This window comes from Ochotona curzoniae, unplaced genomic scaffold, assembly GCF_017591425.1.
Source record: "Ochotona curzoniae isolate NIBS_2020 unplaced genomic scaffold, NIBS_Ocur_1.0 scaffold_4506, whole genome shotgun sequence".
Classification (NCBI taxonomy): domain Eukaryota; kingdom Metazoa; phylum Chordata; class Mammalia; order Lagomorpha; family Ochotonidae; genus Ochotona; species Ochotona curzoniae.
In genome coordinates this window covers 55,115,389-55,136,532 of record NW_024467119.1, presented here as the reverse complement: position 1 = coordinate 55,136,532, position 21,144 = coordinate 55,115,389, and the positions used below count along the sequence as shown (strand labels likewise).

Sequence of the window (21,144 nt, the reverse complement as noted above, 5' to 3'; positions counted from 1 at the left end):
TGTGACAAATGAATATGCTGTGTTACACAGCACCCTTGAGAAGGTCAGTCAATTAGAAATGCTGAAGCATGAGCAGGTCTCACCATCATGTTTTGGAGGAACATGGCTTGACCACTCAGGGCAATACAAAATTTACTTTCCCTTTCCCTATTACCTTCTAGTGTATTTTCTAGGAGCTCTTTCCCTAGTATTTTACACATGGATACTCATGATATTTTAGCACCATTTGTTAAAAAAGACTCTTCAGGGCCCGGCGCGGTGGCACAGTGGTTAAGGTCCTCACCTTGCACGCCCCGGATCCCATATGGGTGCCGGTTCTATCCCGGCAGCCCCGCTTCCCTTCCAGCTCCCTGCCTGTGGCCTGGGAAAGCAGTCGAGGACGGCCCAAAGCTTTGGGACCCTGCACCCGCGTGGGAGACCTGGAAGAGGCTCCTGGCTTCAGATTGGCATAGCATTGGCCGTTGCGCTCACTTGGGGAGTGAATCATGGGATGGAAGATCTTCCTCTCTGTCTCTCCTCTCTGTGTATCTGCCTTTCCAATAAAAAAATAATAAAAATAAATCTAAAAAAAAAAACTCTTCATTTTTCTCTTTGAATCACCCGATACCTTTTCACAAAATCAACTGACCACAGGAGTGTTTATTTCTGTTCTATTGGTTTACAGACCTATAATTATGTCAATATACGATCTTCACTACTCATGTTTTATATAAACATAACTTGTTTTATTGAGCTTTTCTTTATTATGCTGAAAAGCACACAAATGGAAGGTTTCTAGAAATTATGATTTTGGGATGTGCACTGGTTTTCTTTCATAAACAGCATATGCTCACTCAAGTCTATATTTTGATCATTTTACTACATTTTAAACTTTAATCATCATATCTGCTATGGTGATGCATTAATGTTATTGTAATTGTCTTGGGACACAACAAACCTCACCTAAACAATAACTTTATCAATGTTGTATCTATCCCTACTGTTCGGTCACCCAGCTGTGTCTAATAGTCCTTCCTTTGGCCTCCCAAGTATCTGAAGTCTCTAATACTGAAATTAGGCCAATTAATTATCCTACAATTGCCTCTAAATGCTCATGTAAAAGGAAGATCTGCCTTTTTTTTTTTTGTCTGAAAATAAAAGCCAGGAATGATGTTTAAATGAATTTAGTGAGGAACATAGGTTGCAAGGTAGGTTGAACGCCTAGACAGGCTAAGAGTTAGGCCTCTTGCACCATCCAGTTACATTCAAGTTGTGAATGCAAAGGGAAATTTCTTGAAGATTAAAAATGCTACTCCAGCAAACACACAAGCAACAACAAAGTGAAAAGAGTAAACTGTTGATATGAAGCAAGTCTCTCCAAATGTGTGAAGTCAGAGAAGTGAACAAGCTGCAGAAGAAAGTTTAAAGCTAGCAGAGGTTGGTTTATGAGGTTTAAGAAAAAGAAACCATCTCCATTAACATGAAAGTGCAAAATGAAGCATAAAATGCTGATGCAGAAACTTCTAGAAGCTACCCAGAAAATCTAGATAATTTGATAAGCATACTTTAAACAGAAGATATAAATGCAGACAAAACAGCTTTCTGCTGCAAACAGATGTCATCTAGGGATTCAACAGTTAAAGAGTAAAAGTCAATGCCTTTACAGCTTCAAAAGACATGCTGACTTGCTTGTCAAGAAGTAATGCAGCTAGTGAATTTAAGATGAAGTTAATACTCATTTATCATTCAGAAAATTCAAAACCCTGAAGAATTACACTGCTTCTGATCAGCCTGTGTTTTGTAAAAGAAACAAAGCCTGAAAGATGTTACAGCTGTATACAACATGGTTTCTTGAGTATTATAAACCCATTGTTGAGATATGCTCAGAATAAAAATTCCTTTGAAAACATTACCTCGTATGGACAATGTGCTTTGTCTTCAACAGTTCTGACAAACATGTATAATGAGATTAATGTGTTTTTCATATTTCTTATACAACATTCATTCGGCAGTTCAAAAATCAAAGAATAATTTTGATTCCTACATTTTATTTAAGAAATACATTCTGCAAGGCTATAGCTGCCATAGGGATTTATTTGATACAGCTGGGCAAAGTAAAATGAAAATCTTTTTATAAGTATACATGCATCTAGGAGCTATGAAGAAGACTCATGGGAAGAGATAAAAAAATTAAACATCAGTAACCTAGAAGCAGATTGTGAACCTCATGAATGACTTAGGGCATTCAAGATTAATGGAGGAAGCTAACGTGGTGGTAGAAATAAATAGTAAGTGAACTAGAAGTAGATCCTGAGGGTGATATTGAATTGTTAAATCCCAAAATACTCACAAGATGAGGAGAAATGAAAGTGGTGTTGAGATGACAATGTATTTCTAGTAAAGATGCTATGAACACTGTCGAAGTGGCAACAAAGGATTTAGAATATTCCATGAATTTAGTTGATACAGCAGCACTCAAGTTTAAGTTCTATTGTGGGTAAAATTTTACCAAATCACATCATATACTACAAAGAAATCTTTCAGGAAGGAAAAAAAAATCAAGCACCATGGCAAACTTCATTTCTGTCTTAAGAAACCAGTCTGGACATCTAAATCTTAAGTACATACCACTTTGATAGGTCAGCAGCCATCAACATCAGGCAAGATCCATCTGTTTAGAGCTTCTACAATTCCACACAGAAACAGTTTCATCATTTCCAGCATATAGCTATTACATCTCTTTCGTGTGTGCATTGTGTTAAAAGACTACATGGATTTAAAATATTTTTGCATGAAATTATTTTAAAAATAAAATTTCTATGACTTCCTGAAGTATTCTTGCATTTTACTATTTAATTTTGTTACTGGTTTCCAATTTAATTCCAAAGTAGTTATAACATGCTCTGTAGAGTTTTTATGCTTTGAAATTTAGTAAGACTTGTTTATGACCTCTCTGATCTCCGCTGGAGAACTTTTCATGTGTACTTCAAAAGCGTATACACATGGATACTTCAAAAAATGGGTACTTGCAGAAAAACAAAATTAAAAGATTCAGTCTGGTACAGAAAATTTTTGCAATCCTGCAAAGTTTTTTGTTAATACACATTTCCCATTAATGTTCTGAAGATTTCTTGTATATAATCCCAAAATTTATTTGCACCAAAATGTGTTATCCAGTGTCTTTCCATTTATTTATTCAAGGACACATTTGTAAATATCTCTTTATATCACATAATTGACTTCATATTAATATTACTTTACAAAACATAGCAAACTTATTTAAACGTAGTCCGTTTTATCCATGACTTATACTGCCATATACTGCATCTATGTTTTTATGTCATAAATTCAATAATATAGAATTTAAATAATTTTAAGCTATGATTTTAAAGGAAAATAACACTACATATATGCACAGAAAGTATTTATCCACATGATTATCATTTTCAGTATTATTCCTTTATGCTTTTTTATTTGTCATGGAATAATCTCTTCTAAATCTCAAGGACTTCCTTTGGACCTCCTCCTTTAGCAAAGTGCCACTTAAAAAATATTTCCTTAGTTCTTATTTACCTGAGGATTTTTTATTGTGATTTTATTTATGAAGGATTAGTTTGTTAGATAAACTTTCTTGGTTGCTAGAATTTCTCTTGCAAAATTTTCTTTATCAAGATTTACTTGAAAGGCAGACTGTAGAGAGGTTTAGAGGAAAAAAGAGGGAGAAAGAGGAGAGGGATGGCAGGATGAGTGGAGAGGAGTGAGGAAATGAGGATACAGAGAAATATACTTTAAGGCAAGACACAAGAGAAGACACAGGAGAGGTGATAAGAGAAGAAAAGAGAACAGACACCTTCCATCTGCTAGCTCATTACAGCCTAGCCAAAGCCAGGAGCCAAGAAATTCATCTGGGTCTCCCACATGGGTGAGGAGCCGTGTTACTAAGCCATTTTTAACTGCCTTTTCAGGCACATTAACAGGAAGCTGGACTGGAAACAGAACAGTTGGCATATGGACTGGAACAGTGATACGTAATTATGGTGTTGGAAATGGCAGCTAAACCTGTTGCACTGCAATGAGGACTTCTCTTTCAGCACACTGAGTCTGCCATTCTACTGCATTTTGGCTTCACTGTATCATTATTAACAACTTTGTCAAAATAGAATTCATATAAGACCAACTCTTTTTAAAGCACACTACTGAGTTTTAGCATATTCATTCATGTGTGTGGCTTCTTAAACTTACGTTATAATTCTATATCAATATATCACAGTTCACATACATAGAATTATATATTTAAGCTTTTGTGATCAATTTCTTTTACCTCATTAGCATGCTGTTGTCAAAGCTCATGCATGTTGTAGAGCAGTCCAACACTTAAGTTTTGTTTACCAAATAATCCACTGTATGAATTTGTCATATTTTATTTATTCATCAGTTGACAAAGATTTGGGTTGAGCTCCAGATTTTTAGATATTACAAATGCTACTGCTGATGAATACTCATACACAAACTGTGTGGAGGTCTGTCCTCAAATCTCTAATATTTACACCTAGGAATGGAACTGTGGGGAGGGATTGTGGGGATACACAGTAACTTGACATGTAATTTGTGAGGAACAAACTGTTTTCAAAAGCAGCTGCCATTATTTACATTCCTACCACTCTAATATATGAGAAGCAGATCTTCCATTAGTTTGTTTATTCCCCTGAACAACCACAATGACAAAGATTGGGCCAGGCTAAAATCAGTGTCCCATGTAGCTGACAGGGACCAAAAATACTTGAGCCATCTTCCATGGCTTTTCCCAGGCAACCAACAGGGAGCTGGGTCAGAAGTGGAGCAGTCAAGACTCTAACAATTTCCTTTAAGGGATGCTGGTATTGCAGGCAACAGTTTTACTCATATACCACATCACCAGTTTCTTCCCCTATAATTTTCATTTGCATTTCTCTAATAACAAAAGATGCTGAGTATCTTTATGTATACTTGATATTTCTGTATCTTTTTGTCATTGCTGTTGGCCTTTACTACCTTTTAAAATATTTTATTTGAAAAAGTTAAGAGATCCTCCATCCAGTGGTTTCCTCCCCAAATTGCTGCAACAAGTAGGGGCTCTTCCAGGTAAAAACCAGGAACCTGGAACTCCATCCTAGTCTCTTACATAGGTGCAGAGGCCCAAGCACTGGGATCATGTTCCGTAGCTTTCTCAGACACATTAACAAGAAGTATCATTGGAAGGGGAATAGCAAGGGATTGGAACGATTGCTCACATGGGATGCTGACAGTGGTTTAACCCTATGTGCCACAACGCCAGCCCCGAGGTTGGTTGGTCCACTTCACTTGACAATTTTTGTATAATCAGAAGTGAAAGAAGTATGGTCTACTTGGAATTCAACCTGTGGAATACAAAAATCTGTTCTCTATTTTAATAAACATCTTTAAAATTATTTTTACTATTATATGGTGTATGTTCAAAAATTATTCTACAAACCTTTGCTGAAAAGAAACTATCCTAAAAATAATGATTATTATTACCTTTATTTCTATGGACAACTTCATTGATTTAAGAATTTACCTTAGCTGCATGATAGGTACTAGCTTCAAGTAAATCTTCCTTTTTAGCTTCTTTGGCAAGCAGATTAAATCGACTTAACATTGCAGCCTTACAAAGGCGACTTGCCATTGACACACCACTTTTAAATGGGGAGCTAAAATAGAAAGGAATGAAATATTGTTATTAAATTACATTAGTAATTATGGGGACTAAAATCAATAGTATACTTACTGATTTTGATTATGTATAATGCTTGTAGGAAAATTTTTGTACATAAACCTTTTGAATGTTCAATTCTTTCTGGAGGTAATTTAAATTTCAGTTGATGTTTTATAGTACTACATAAAAGCTAATGTGTACGTTTGATATTTGGAACATTACTATTTGAAGCAAAATTATTCTAGTTATACAAAAACAGTGGTTCCTACCTGAGTGTGGCAGAAATGGAAAAACTTTTCTGGGATAATAAAAATGTGTCCCCTTTTGACTGGGGTGATCACTGCACATGTTTATATCAAAATTCATGAGGCTGTACAGCACATTTCACTACATATAAATTTTAACTAAAAAAACAACATATGTGCACCCACTTCACAAGCCATCATATATATGTGTGTGCTTGTATTTTTTCTATTTCTTTTAAAGATTTTAGTTATTTAAAAAGAAGTTATTGAGGGGAAAAGAGGCAAACAAAGATACAGAAATAAAAAGAAATAGAGAACAACTGAGAGAGAGAAGAGAGAGAGAGAGATGAGCGTTCTTTCACCTACTGGTTCACTTTCCAAAAGGTTGCAATATCTAGATGTAGATATCAGACAGGACAAACTCAAAGCCAAAGCCAAAGCCAAAAGCCAGGAACTCCAGCCAGGTCTCCCTCATGAGGGCAGGGTCCCAAACAACTGGGCCATTTACTGCTGCTTTCCCAGGCACATCAGCAAGAAGCCAGCTTGTGCCTTGGCAGCAGCCCATATGTGGGATGCTGGCACTACAGACAGCAGTTTATCTACAATGCCATGCTCTGTATGTTTGCAGATGTACATGTAAATTGTTTTTAATGAAAGTGGTCCACTGACTTTGAATTATTTTGCTATTGTAATTTTCCCCTTAAGGTTTCTTGTGTTTGACTATTTGTTTTTGTTTTGTTTTTTGATAAACCATGAAAATTGCTGGATACCTTCATTTGTGCTGGTCTCTGGGCTTTGTGACTTTCCGAACCTCCCATTAGTGTGTTATCCTTCTTTGAATTTGTCCTTACTATGCAATTTGTTTTAGTGGACAAAATAAACAGCATGCCAGACACTTGGGCCACAGCCAAGCTGTATTCCAAAGTCAGCCAAATATAGTTTTATATGACCTACAGGGATTATAGATTCATGTGAAAGACTACTCAAACTCAGAAAAGCCACTCATCTAAACTAAAAATAATTACAATAGGTATTAAGTGGTTGTTGATTTAAGCCACTGAGTTTTGGAGGAGTTCTTATGTAGCAATATTTACCACACACTCATACTTGTGAAATCTATTAATCTCCATAAATTCATTTTCCGCCATGATTTTTGCTGTGGTAGTATTTCAGAAAGTTTTCTTGAACTGTCAGGTATAAATGGCAATATCTTCAAAAAGAGAATTCTTTTGTTCCAATATGCTAATGAATGCTACCAGTAAAATGCTAAGCCACAGGTTTCCACCATTCATGATCTGCTTTCAGTTAGTGAGACTATCTCTGACATTTCATCAGCAATCACTTATTTTGGGGTTAATTATTGCTTTATTTTGTAACCAAAAAAAAAAATGTAACTATTCCTCTACTACTAAGAATATTTACCTAGAATTGTTTAGAGTTCTTTTATATGACTGTAGAATTTATGGGGATGAATATAAGGTGTTTTCCCTAAATCAACTAGTATGACCAATTTAATTCCTAATATGATATTTTTACAATTACTCCTCTTACTTACATAAAGGTAACCAATATTGTATAATATATATTATTTTAATGTGCTACTAAAATTTACTTCCTACTATTTTACTTTGGAATTCTGAACGGATATAAGTGAGTTTAATCCAACTTAAAACTGTAAAGGTAACAATATTATCAGCTTTGGGAATGACACAATTGTGGCAACTGCCAGAGCACAGAAGGTTAAACCTCCAACTGTGGTGAGTTTGAGTCCTGGCTAGTTCAAGTCCAGGCTGCTTGTACTTCTGTTGTAGCTCCCTGCTAACACATCTGGGAAAAGCAGCAGCAGATGACTCAGAACCTTAGGTCCCTGCACCCACATGAGGCCAGTCCATCTCTGCCTCTTACAATCACTTGGGGAGTGAACTAGCAGATGGAAGGCTCTCTCTCATCTCTCTATAAATCTGCCTTTAAAAAGAGAGAGAGAGAGAGAGAGACACCTGCCTCATGAAAAATCTACATATGTTTCATCTTTTTAGATAGCACTGAGAGTATCTGCTATTTAAAAGCTTTCAAAATCCCTCAGAACTTCATCAGAACATTGCTTTTATTTAAGAAGAATTAAGGTATCTTTCATAACTTTAAAGATTTATTTATTTATTTAAAAGATTTTGTTTTTATTGCAAAGTCAGATATACAGAGGACAGAGGAAGATCTTCCATATGCTGATTCACTCCCCAAGCTGCAGTAACGGCCAGAGCTGTGCCAGTCTGAAGCCAGGAGCTCAGAGCCTCCTCCAGGTCTCCCATGTAAGTACAGGGTCCCAAGGCCTTGGGTCATCCTCCACTGCTTTCCCGAGCTACAAGCAGGGAGCTGGATGGGAAGCGAGGCCACTGGGATTAGAACCAGTGCTCATATGGGATCCCAGAGTATGCAAAGTGATGACTTCAGCTGCTTGGCTACCATTCCAGGCCCTAAAGATTTATTTGAAAGCATAACATGCAGTGGAGAAAAACTTCTACATGCTGGTTCATTTCCCTAAATGATTGTAATCACCAGAGCTGGAACAGGTCAAATCCAAGAGCGTGCAACTTTACAAAGCCCATCAATATGAGTTTCCAGGATCCACAGAATTTTTAATAACCCAAGTACTATTTTCTGGTGTTTTCCTAGGCTCATCTGCAGGAGGCTGGATGAAGTGGAGCCAACTTACAATATATGACTCCAGTGCCACAAGTGGCTGCTTTTAAACTGCTATGCTACAATGCCTGTCTCTTTTTGATAACTTACTCATGAAAATGATTAGAACTTTCCCTCTTCCATACCAGTGCTGGAAATATTTTCCAAGACACTTATCCATTTCCTTTTGATTTTTTTTAAGATTTATTTTTTATTTTTTTAAGATTTGCAAGATTGTAAAAAGTGGGTTCTTACAATTCTTTAAATTTTAATATTTTTGAGTAACTGTTCTAATTCATGAGATTATCTACAGAGTTTTCATAGAATCAGGTTTTTATAATCAACTGCTTAGCTGTTTATATTTCTAGATTAAGCCTTTATGAAAGCAGTTTCTAGCATACTGATTTTAATATATTTCCATTTCATCATAATGAAAGAATATTACCCACATTGCTTCTGGTTTTTGGAATTTGAGATCTTGTGATCAGATACATGGCCTTTTTTTTTTTTTGGTCAAGATTATATATGTTCTTAAAAAGGGGTGTATTTTAAATCATTTTAAGACAGACTTCTAAATAGTCAAATCTACTTATTTCCATTATTATTTTGTCCACCTGATCTATAATGAACTTAAAAAAGTCAATTACTGTCTTTAGAACAGTGTGTTTGTATTTTTCCTCTTGTCTTCTGTAATGTGTTTTAATGCTTACATTGTGCTTTTTCAAAGTTGCTCATACCATCCCAACTTCCTCCCTTCTTGGTATAAAGTATTCTCCTTTTTCTCTCTATACTGCTTTTGGTGAATTATACTATGTCTAATTTAGAGTACATCTTATGCATTTTTTTCTGTTTATAATCACTCGAAAAATATTTGGTTATAATAAATTAAACTCATCTTAACATTTTCTAATTTCATCTTTGTTACATTATTATTCTTGTTTTTTAATGTCTTTCATATGTGACCTTTGGACTGTATCTGTGTAGAGCTTGTTATTAACAGCTGGACACTTCTCTGATCAAAAGCATAATAGTATAATTTGTCCTTTGTGAAATAATGTGGTTTATGTTTGACTGAATTCATACTAAGAAACAACTGTAAGTTGCTTTAATTTAAACCTGTCCTTCATAAAAAAAAAATTTCAAGAAAGCATTTTAATCTTTTAACCTTATCCATATTGTCATTATAAGTATTATGCTCACAATTAAAGATGAATTCTAAGTTTTTATTTGACAATCAATTCTAGTATCAATTTTTATTTATTTTCATTTTATATTAAATGGGAAGGGGCAGGAGGAGGAAGGGAGAGAGGGAGAGATGCTCTATTTGCTAGTTCGATTCTGCCTAAAACAGTCAGAGCTGGGACAGCATAAAGAAGCTGAGCACCCATCCAGATCCTAGTTACCTGCACACAAGCTGGTGTTTCCAAGGATGTGCCTTAGCAAGAAACAATTAGAAGCAGAACTGGCACTAGAAACCAGGCACTCTGACACAGAATGTAGTCATTCTATTAACCACTGTACCAATGGTTGCCCATAATTTAAGCATATTACAGAGAAATGTATGGAACATGGAAACAAAATGTCCAGATAGAATGCCAGCTATGTTACTTAGGTAAAATAGTGAAGATAGTTTAAAATTGCTTGTAAATTTGTAAAATATCAGTATCATTGAATCTGTAGGATTATTAGAAAGCAGTATAACATAGTAGTTCTTACACTTAAGTATACATTATATAACATTTTGAAGAACACATTAAAAATACAAATTCCTAAGCAAATATCCAGAAATTCACACTCAGTAGGTGAAATTGATTTTTTCAAACAAAATCTGATTCCAGTATTAATGGTTTTAAATGAAAAATACATATTATACAGCCGGATAACTAGGGTCTAAATACTATCTTCACTGCTAATTACAGAATTTCAGTAAGCTATGTAATTTCTTCAGGTCTTTTTTCTTACAACAAAAAAATTTTAAATGTGCACATGCCAGCAAGATAGTAGTCACATCCAATAAATGGTAATTATTATTGCCCAGGGTCCAATAAATGGTATTTAAAAAGTAAGAATTAAAATTATGACAAAATCTCCTTTAAAACATAATTTAAAAAATTAATAATTCTAACCTTTCAGTGATCTTCCCACTAAGGCCATCCACAATCTCCAGAGAAATGTCTCCTTGTGCCCAATTCAGACTCAGGAATTTATAATCCAAGTTCATTTGAAGTGGATATGCAGAAGGTACTAAACTAATGTGAGGTCTGTTGACCAAGTAAAACATCGGAAGTTTTGAAGTAAGTGCATCATCAACACGCTGTTTTATAGCAATTTCTAAGCCTCTAGTATCACTGCAATTCCCATCACCTTGAAAAGCAAAAACAAAATAAACATTCAGAAATTCAACATCAACAGACTACTATAAAAAATCTATTTCTGACAACATTCCAAAGCCTATTTATTCTTTGCCTTTCAACCATGTCATTTCTCTTTCTGTCTCATTAGTTATTCCCACATTTTTCACCCAAACCAGGAAAAGTTAACAAAATTTTCAGACTTTTATATGTAGAGAAAATAAGGAAAAGTAGTCCTAATAAATAAATTTATAACTCGTACTAACTTAGGGTGAGTAGAGTTCTGCTAGAGAGAACTGCTGTAGTCTGTGTTGATTTCCTCTGATTACAGTATGAAGTAACACATTATACTGTGTATTAACCCAGCTGAGAAATAGCTGGTAACAGTGTTACTTTCCCACAAGTTAAGGGCATCAAATTACAAATGCTCCATTTTCACAGCACAAATTTAAAGTATGACCATTTCTAGTTAAAATGCAGTCAATATCAAATACTTGAATTCTGAATTATGTTGAAGAGATTTCAAAAAAGATGAAATGTCACTAATATAAATCGTAAGGTGCATCTATAAGTTAGAACAGTCATTTATATTTTAAGATAATAATTCTATGGACCTGGTATTAGCAAATTAAGATGCTGTTTGCAATGATAGGATTCAGTATCAGAGTGCCAATTCATGTTTCAGCTACTCTGTTTCAAATTCAGCTTCCTGTTAACATGCCTGGGAAGACAGCAGAAGATGGACCAATTGCTTGGGTACTTGACACCCACGTGAGAAACCAAGATTTCCTGCTCCTGGCTTTGGCCTGGCCTAACCTTGGCCATAATAGCCATTTGGGGAATGAACTAGCAGATGCAGCATCTTTCTCTGCTACTCTGCCTTTTAAACAACAAACAAAATAAATCTTATTTTTCTCCTTAGGTGGTCAGAAAATTCCCAAACAATAGAATCTTTCTATATCTTGTATACAAAGTCTTGCTTTCACATCACTGACATTTCTAAGATGGTTAACAGTATTTAATACTTATTATGACTCTTCAGGCACTATGTTGTAAACAGGGCATTACCTGCTTTTGACATCCTTTCCTAAGCATTTTGTCTTAATCTCCACAATCAGCTAGTAAAGAAGGTTACTAAAATTAAAGATATAATGGAGCACAGAAAATGCTTGGGGAAAGGCCTGAGGAATAATTATTGTATCTATAATTAACAGAAGGCATGGTCGAAGGAAGATGTATTCATTGCATACTGCAATTTAATGATGACAGGAGTTACACTTCGGGGTATAAAAACTCCTATAAGTTATACTACTAAGATTCCTTAAGCATCAGTAGGCATACTAAACACAAAGTTAAAATTTTAATCTAATGAAAAAGAATAAAATGAATTAACATTTTCCTGGAAAGTTTACTTTTTTCTTTATATTTGTAGGTTTTAACAATTCACTATAACTAAAGAATAATTTTATAATATCTTAAGGCTATTTCTAGAAAAATATGTCTCAAAAATGATATATATATAATTTGGAAATGTCTAATTGATTCATTCAAAGTTATCTGAAAAAAAAACCACAAAACTCAAAGGTTCAATATAATTAAAGGCTACAGGTGATTTGACCTGTAGGGCATCAAATTACAAATGCATAAGCAGGAGCATGGGAAGTAATAAAAATCACATTACATTCTAGGCTTAATCAACAAAGTAACTGAATGACTGCAACAGTTTTAACATTCTGAAGCTTGTACTTCTGATCTGAAAAAAAAAAAGGACTGAATAAAAGAATTCCTAAAATTAGTAAATGCATGTTAAAAATCCATGAATTAAACTTAAAGTAGAATCTGTTTCATCATGACGAGGAAATCAGCAGTTATAACCCACTCTATATTTTTAAGGGTTATTTTTTAAAGAGAGTTATGACAGATTTATACAAAAATATATCATTACTATAGTGTTTTAAGGAATTCCTTTTTCAAAGATAGAGAAAATGACACATTTATAAAAAGAAAATTCACATAATCATGAGGAGTGTGAGGAAAATCTTTATATGGTCATTTGGAAAACTTCCAAAGCTACATGTTTAAATGAAAATAGCAAGGTGTACAGAAGCCTGAAAAAAATGACATGCAAATAAAAAGTCTGAAGAAAAATAAGCAAAAAATGTATACTACTACTTTTCTAAGCAAAAGCTATCTTTAAAAAGAAACAAGAAACTTGTAACAATGTGTGCTTCTGCAGAGGTTAAAAATAGGTGCCTCGAACACTAGGATGGAAGGGAAAATTTATCCAATAGTCTCAAATTGTAAATCATGACCATTTCCTATACAAATGAAGGTAATAATGAGACAAAAACCAACCTACTTTTCCCTCTTAGCACAGATTGCTCGCTTATTAAACTAAAAATTATACGTCGAAGAGAAATTCCTTAAAAATAGCTATAAAACAAATTTTAAAAATTTAAAAATACAAAAAATTTAACAGAACCACCTAAAAACAAAAACATTTCACATGTCAGAGTTAAGGACTGCAAATGTATTCATTTCCAAAATTAACAGTAAGCTCAGAAAAGCTAAATAATGGTAATAAATTTCTTTGCAAAAGTTAGAACCACAGCCATGTGAAACTGACAGAAAATAAGCCCTCAACTGAATAAGAAGCTATGGTTCATATACTCCATGGAATACTACTCAGCTATCAAAAAAAATGAAATGCAGTTCTTTGTGGCCAAATGGGCCCAACTGGAATCCATTATACTAAGAGAAATGAACCAATCCCAAAAGCTTAAATACCACATGTTTGCCTTAATCTGAGATTAAAAGTTGTTAATCTGGAAAATAATACCTATACATTGTAATATTATTGCAATCTCTGACAACATGTATCCAATGCAATAAGATAATGCATAGTAACCTATAAAACAACAATTAATGTGAGTCAGAATGCTAATGATCTACATCAAAGAACTGTAAAACCTAAAACACTCTTAATACCCTATGTTACTCCGTAATGGGGAGGCATTGCAGAGAAATCTTCCATCTCCCTAAAAAGTGAGAGGAAGTCGTGAAATATAGCCTATCAGGATCAAATCTGATGACCCACAGACAACAGACTCGAGTTGGCACTAGACAATAGTAAAGCTACACAGGCATAAGGGGGGAATCGGGAGCGATCCTGACAGCCTCTTAACAGGAGATCGTGCATATGGAGCAGGGGGGAGACCCCAGAGTGGAGCGGGAGGTCTGGGGGAGGCTCGTATCCCAATCCTGAAGACTCCCAGATCCTCACCAAGGATCATCAATACGGACACCAAGGACTACATCCCAACTGCCAAGGAGACCACGGGGAATAGGAGTGCCTTTGGAGGCTGAGAACTCTGAGGTCACCCACCCCCATCTGGAGCCTTCCATAGGGGATGGAAGAAGTCCAAACTCTGCTAGGCAGAAACCAGCCTCATCGGAACGACGGCCAGGAGCCCTGAGCAATCTGCAGAAACAGAATAATAATAAACTTCCTTCGGGACTAGGGAGGCAAGCTCTCTCTGGTCCTTACCTGGCTCCAGCTCTGGGTTCCCACCCTCCCTGGCGGTGACCATTAGGATTGTTCCAGAAACTCCTCAAAACAAACAAGCATACAAACAAACAAAATATCTAGACTGGACAGACAACAACAAGGAAAGCTTAGAATCAGACAGGAAATGGACAGCGTGGATCCAAACATGCCTCACTAGGTGGGACACAAAGATTAGTTACGCCTCCCTGGGGTATTGGGGATATCTCTGCACACCCATTCTAAAAAAATGTACTGTACCTAAACTGATAACTGCATGGAATCAGGTTGAATATAAACCAAAAATTGAAATGTCTATGAAGAAGTCACAGGATGTAGTTAAGAAACCACATTTTCCTATTAACACACTGTTAATCAATATCATGTCAATTAATGCCATAAAGTTGTAAATGGCTGTTGATGTTATGTTCGGGCTTTTAATTAATTGGGATGATAATTTGCTGGCTTTACCTTCAGACCAGAGATGGTCTCACCAAGAAATTGTTGAACCCACTAGGATAATAAGACACTGGATTTAATGCTTGGTAAATACTTCCAATGAAAGAACCTCAACTGAATTTGAACTGCGGTAATGCTGCAAGGTGGAGAAATCCACCATGGAGAGAGGGTTCGGAGAGGGGTGGGGGGAACACATAATGCAATGCAATTAATAAAAAAAAAAAAAAGAAAGAAAAAGAAAAAAGAAAATGAGCCCTCAGATCTGTTGCTGATGCGACCATGTCTATCCACAGCTACCGGTCTTGGATGCTACTAATTCTGCTCTCTACTAATACATCTGAGAAAACAGGCAGATGGTCCATGTACTTGGTTCACTGCCACTCACACGGTCGCCCTGGCTATCCCTGGCTTCTGCCTGATCCAATCATCTGGGCAGTGAACCAGCGGATGGAAGATCTTCATTAGTGTCTATTTCATTCTAACACTCTTATAAATTAAAAAAAAAATGTTTTTTGTGTTTTTTTTTAGGAACTGGAAAGAGATAAAGGTGAGAAAAAATTTTAAAAATCATTAAGAAATTTATTTCTGTAGATCTAGAAGAAAGCATGTCCCAAATAGAAGGAAAAATTAAATACCGCACAAATCAAATGTAAGTTTAAAACAGAATTAGAATCAGCTAAGTTAAGCCTGACTATATGTAACTGTGAAATGAAGACCTTAACAAAAAAAAGAAAGATCTATGTTTTAATTGTTTTACTTATGCTAAAGATCACTATATACTGAAAAGTAAAATACACAAAATTTATTTAGTGAAGGAGGCCAGGAGGTAATGAAATTCCACTCACCAACAAGTATACCGCTGATATAAACTGGCTGTATAAAGTGACTCAGCAATGCTCCTTGTACACCAAGCACTTCCCATCTTGTCAATTTATCACTTGAAGACATACTGCTTACTCTGTTAACAACATCAGCAGGACAGTAAACTGTCAGATAAATTTTGCCTTCAACAGCCACATGCAGACTCAGTTCTTCATTGGCTTCAAATGCAGATAACGAATGTGGATTAAGACGTCTAGAGAAAAAAAAAAGTATTCTTTTAAAAAGCAAACTGACAAAGCAAACCACATGAACATTTTTTAACATGTTTCACTTGCCAGTATACATTTAATTCGAGCAAGAGATACAGCTACAAACACAAAATAAGATAGGAATGGAGTGACTATCATACAAAATGAATATAAAGCAAAAATGAACCATTTTCAGAACTTCCTGCATAACTTTCATATTAACATTCTTTATGCCTCTCAAAATATAAAAAAAGTTAATTGTCCCAGTAAATTTGTGTTATTTCTTTCTCCTAGATAGAAATTTTAGAGTACAATAAGGAAGAATGAAAAAAAAATCAACTCTCTTAATTCAAGTCTCATCTACAATAAGAGATGTCAAAAAATAAAATAAAAAATTATTTTCCGAAGATTTATTTTTTATTAGAAAATAAGATTTACAGGAAGATCTTCTGTACGCTGGTACACTCCCCAAGTGTCTGTCCACACTGGCCAGAACTGAGCTGATCAAAAGAAACTTCATCTGGGTCTACATGGCCTAAGCTACATGCAGGGCGCTGGATGGAAGTGGAGCAGCCAAGATACACACTGGTACCCATGTGGGATCCTGGCACTTTCAAGGCAAGGATGTGGCCATTGTGCCACATTATTTTTAAGATTTCTCTAGGGACACTGAGCTTATTTTCAAAAGTGTTATTGTAAATACATTAATGAGAATAATACCAGCAGTTCTCCTAGAATTGAGATGAATCTTACTTTCTTCACTGTGTTTATCTGTAATGTTTAAGTTGTGTATCTACATGATGTTCTATACTGCTGAATCAAAGCAATAAATTTGGGCCACAGGGTTGAGTTCAGTCATCCTAACTTCTTTATGTGCATGTGAATGGTGTGTGCACGCACACATGCCCACATCTTTACATTTTAGGAAGTCTTCTAAGTCTAAAGGGCTAAAAAATTTTCAACAGCATAGAATATTGTGAAGTATATGAAATTTTTAAGTAGTAGTAATAGATCAGGCTGAGCAAAAGGGAGATTTAAGTGGAGAGAGAATACAGTCCTGTCTCTTGTAGCAACTCAGGGTACATGGTGTTACTATTTTATGTGGTACTAAACACCAACTCTGTATATACTTACAGCTGTGACTTAATCTGGGCTGATCCTTTAGGCAACTGGTTCATATAAAGGTAAATATTGATATTTTGTTTAAGAGTGAGAAGATTAGAAGCTGGTTCTGTACAAAAGATTGATTTTTCCATCATAGCAGGATTTTTGCTATAGAAGAGTAGAAGTTGTCTATAAAAGTACCTAAAACAGATGTCGTAATGTGTCAAGCATTAGCATTTATAAAATAAGCGTTTTTTTTTTATTGTTAATCACATTGTATTATGTGATACAGTTTTATAGGCACTGGGATTCCCCCTACCCCTCCCACAACCCTACCCCCATGGTGGATTCCTCCACCTTGCTGCATTAAAATAAGCATCTTAATGAGTATCCATATGTATCATAAGTAATGTCCCTGAATATCGTAAGTTTTCAAATTGATAAGAACTCATATGATAATCTTATCAGACGTTAATGAAAACATATGCCCCTTGGAAGGTTCTCAACTGGAATCCAATCTGCCTTGTAATCTATTCCACCACTGTCACTTCACTTTCAATTCATATCTAAGCCTTAATCTACCATACCATGCTAAAGATCCTTCTCCCTATTGATTCCTCTTCACTTCTGCTCCCAGTTTCTCAGGTAAACTTTTAGCCTTAATATTCTTTCCCTTGCTCTACCTAAGCAAACAATTGTGGTTTATGCTCCTTAGAATTTAAAAAAAAAAGCAGAAGAGAACAACAATAATTCCTCAAACTCTATAAATTGCATTAAAAATGTGACACAGATCTCCTGTAAGATCACAATTAATTTCAGCAGGGGCAGGTGCTATTTTGCCTATTCAAAAATTATGTTTTATAGACTCCCTCAAATTCCATCAGAATTATGTAACAGAAAATTAAGTATTAGTCTATAACAACATCAAGCATGAGAAAAGAGAAGAAATATACATATAAAGAAGGTAATTTTAAAGCAGTCAAGTGATTCTAAAAGCACCAAATGAACAAAGTGGAGGGAGGCAACAACAAACAGTAAGTTGTATTACCCTCAAGGACTTCTCCAATAACTTTTAGGATTACAGAAACATTTCTGTATTATTACGAATCTGTACTTATCTTTTTTTTTTGGTTAATATATATATATATATACCCAAATTTATTTTAATAGATTCTAGCAAAGGACAGAAAAAATGAAAAAGTAAAGTAAATAGCAAAATGATGGTAACTGAAATTGGTAGAATTTATTATCCTGTTATCCCCTGTGTTTGGAAACTGATATAATAAAAAAAAATGATCAGAAGTAAGCTCAATGGCTTGAAAGAATGAAAAGTTTGTATACACATTTCCCACATTTGATACAAAGAGACATTGAAAGTGTACTATTTGTGGTTTCTCTTCTCCCATTAAATTTTTTTTTTTAAATTTGGAAGAGAGAGGAGAAGCAGACCTCCTGGTTCATTTCCCAAATGACTGAAGCAGCTAGGGTGGGTGCAGACTAGAGCCAGAAACCAGGAACTGCATTCTGACCTACATGTGTGGCAGCGGTCTGAATACCTGCACTACCATCTGTTGCTTTCCCATATGTCCAAAATGGGATGTCAGAATTGTAAGGATGTAAGCAAGGGCTTACCCCACTGTATCACAGTGCTGACCCCTATTCAATTCCTCTTGCAAGGAGCATAGTTGACTGATACTTTGGGAAAAAGATACTAGGTGTATTCATCTCCTTCAGTTCCTTTCTCTCTGAGATCTGTTAGCCTGAAAAATATCGCTATGTATATGCTATCCATATGGAATACTTTGCACGTACTACACAAATGAACCCATTGCTTCCTGGTCCTGCCATAGGATAAGTATGGCTCATTCAAAAATAAGACCAAGGCTACTTTATCCAGATCTAAAGCCATACTTTTCGATAACTTTAGTAAAATCATGGTATCTTTTAAAAAGTACTACAGGACTCTTAGAAATCAGTTCACAAGGTCTTACTAATAGAGGACATTAAAATCCACAAACTAGATATTGTAGTTAACAATAAATTTTCCAAAGACAATTAAAAAAAACACAATTAATTGACTTGGATGAGAAACTGTCATATTCTTGGCTTAATGATCAGTAAAGTTCCATCTTTGAATACATTTGCATAAACTGATCTTGGTCTGAGAGCATTTATATTTGGAGATACTAAATATACTTGGACACCTTACCTGAGGAGAGACCTTCTTGCTGTAACTACACCATGGGTGTCATGTAATACTCTTCCATTTGGTTTAATGCACTGACTGTAATTGTATTCACCTGTGCCTATAGCTACAACTTCATGATGTCCAGCTGAAAGGAAAAGGTAAACAGTAGCAGGTTACTCTTTTTTTTTTTTCATTATTTATTTGACGGGCAGTTAGAGAGATTGCAATATCAGAGCTGGGCTGTTGCCAGACTGTTCTAAAGCCAGCAGCCAAGAGCTCCTTCCAGTTTTCCGATTTGAATTTAGGGGTCCAAGTAGTTGGCCATCCTCTTCTGCTTTCCTTGGCACATTAGCAGGAAGGTGAATCAGAAGTGGCATGGTGTCCATGCACTTGGGCCATCTTCTGTTGCTTACCCAGGTACATAACCAGGGAGCTAGATCACAGTAAAGAAGCTCAGACTCAAACTGCTGCCCATTTGGCATGACAAATAGTGGCTTAAGCCACTATGCCTCAACCCCAGAAACGTCATCTTGTGAATGATGAACTTGAGTAAATAATCAGGTCTGTAAATGTTCTTTGTATGGAATTATGTAACAGTATCAAAATAAGTTCTACAATAAAATTGTGATGTAAGTTCTGAATTACAAAATGCAAAAGCAGGGCCCAGCACTGTTGCCTAGCAGCTGAAGTCCTCGCCTTGAATGTGCCAGGATCCCATATGGGCACCGGTTCTAATCCTAGCGGCCCTGCTTCCCATCCAGCTCCCTGCTTGTGGCCTGGGAAAGCAGTGGAGGATGGCCCAAAGCCTTAGGACCCTGCACCTGTGTGGGAGACCCGGAGAAGCTCCTAGCTCCTGGGTTCAGATCAGCACAGCACTGGCCATTGTGGTCACTTGGGGAGTGAATCATCGGATGGAAGATCTCCCTCTGTCTCCCCTCTCTGTATATCTGACCTAGCAATAAAAATAAATTTAAAAAAATTAAAAATCAAAATGCAAAAGCATAGGCAAGATTTCCAATCTTTCTCAACTTTGTAATTCAATCTGCAATATTTCATGGAAAAGCTAAGAAAGTAAGAGAAAATCAAAAGAAAGACTAAAAATGCGATAGGAGAGGAAATCAGAACTAAATCAATTTCCATGTAACAAATATCATTTCTTCACTTTCCTAGAAGAGAAAAATGTATACAAATGCAGGAAAGGTATTTACATTTGGTGGCAATACAGACAGTGATATTAGGATCTCATGGGTATCTTAAAGACCCAACTAAAATAAGTTTCTAAAAATATATTTAAAATATTTTGATCATAAGATGTACTTTAGAAATGTTCACTTAATTTCACTCAGGTTTTCCCATGGCATGAACATTTGTCTTGTAAAATCATATTTATTTTTCTTATATTATTCTTGACTGAACTTAAGCTGACTTCCAGAATCCCTATGCACACTGAAGCACTATTCCTTTAAAGTTGAAATGACAATGTTTCTATTAGTCTTACTTTATCATTTTCTATTTTCATTTTGTTTTCTTTTTCTTTAAAGATTTATTTATTTTTATTACAAAGTCACCTACACAGAGAGGAGGTGAGACAGAGAGGAAGATCTTCCAACCGATGATTCACTCCCCAAGTGACCACAATGGCCAGTGCTGTGCTGATCTGAACCCAGGAGCTAGGAGCTTCTCCGGGTCTCCCACACAGGTGCAGGGTCCTAAGGCTTTGGGCCATCCTCCACTGCTTTCCCAGGGCACAAGCAGGGAACTGGATGGGAAGCAGGGCCACTGGGATTAGAACCGGTGCCCATATGGGATCCTGGC

The 21,144-nt window shown here is 35.7% G+C and overlaps 1 protein-coding gene across 2 annotated transcripts in view; it reads right to left on the bottom strand.

Annotated features, from left to right (window-relative positions):
• Positions 1–21,144, bottom strand: part of ADAD1 (adenosine deaminase domain containing 1) — a 53,966-nt gene that overhangs the window by 3,640 nt on the left and 29,182 nt on the right. The window contains exons 6-10 of one of the 2 annotated variants that reach the window (XM_040967100.1): positions 19,351–19,474; positions 17,172–17,342; positions 15,813–16,042; positions 10,740–10,977; positions 5,555–5,687 (exon numbers count right to left, since the gene is read on the bottom strand). In XM_040967100.1, the coding sequence (XP_040823034.1) occupies positions 5,555–5,687; positions 10,740–10,977; positions 15,813–16,042; positions 17,172–17,342; positions 19,351–19,474 (896 nt within the window). The remainder of the gene's footprint in view (positions 1–5,554; positions 5,688–10,739; positions 10,978–15,812; positions 16,043–17,171; positions 17,343–19,350; positions 19,475–21,144) is intronic. The other variant, XM_040967101.1, reaches the window with a different exon arrangement.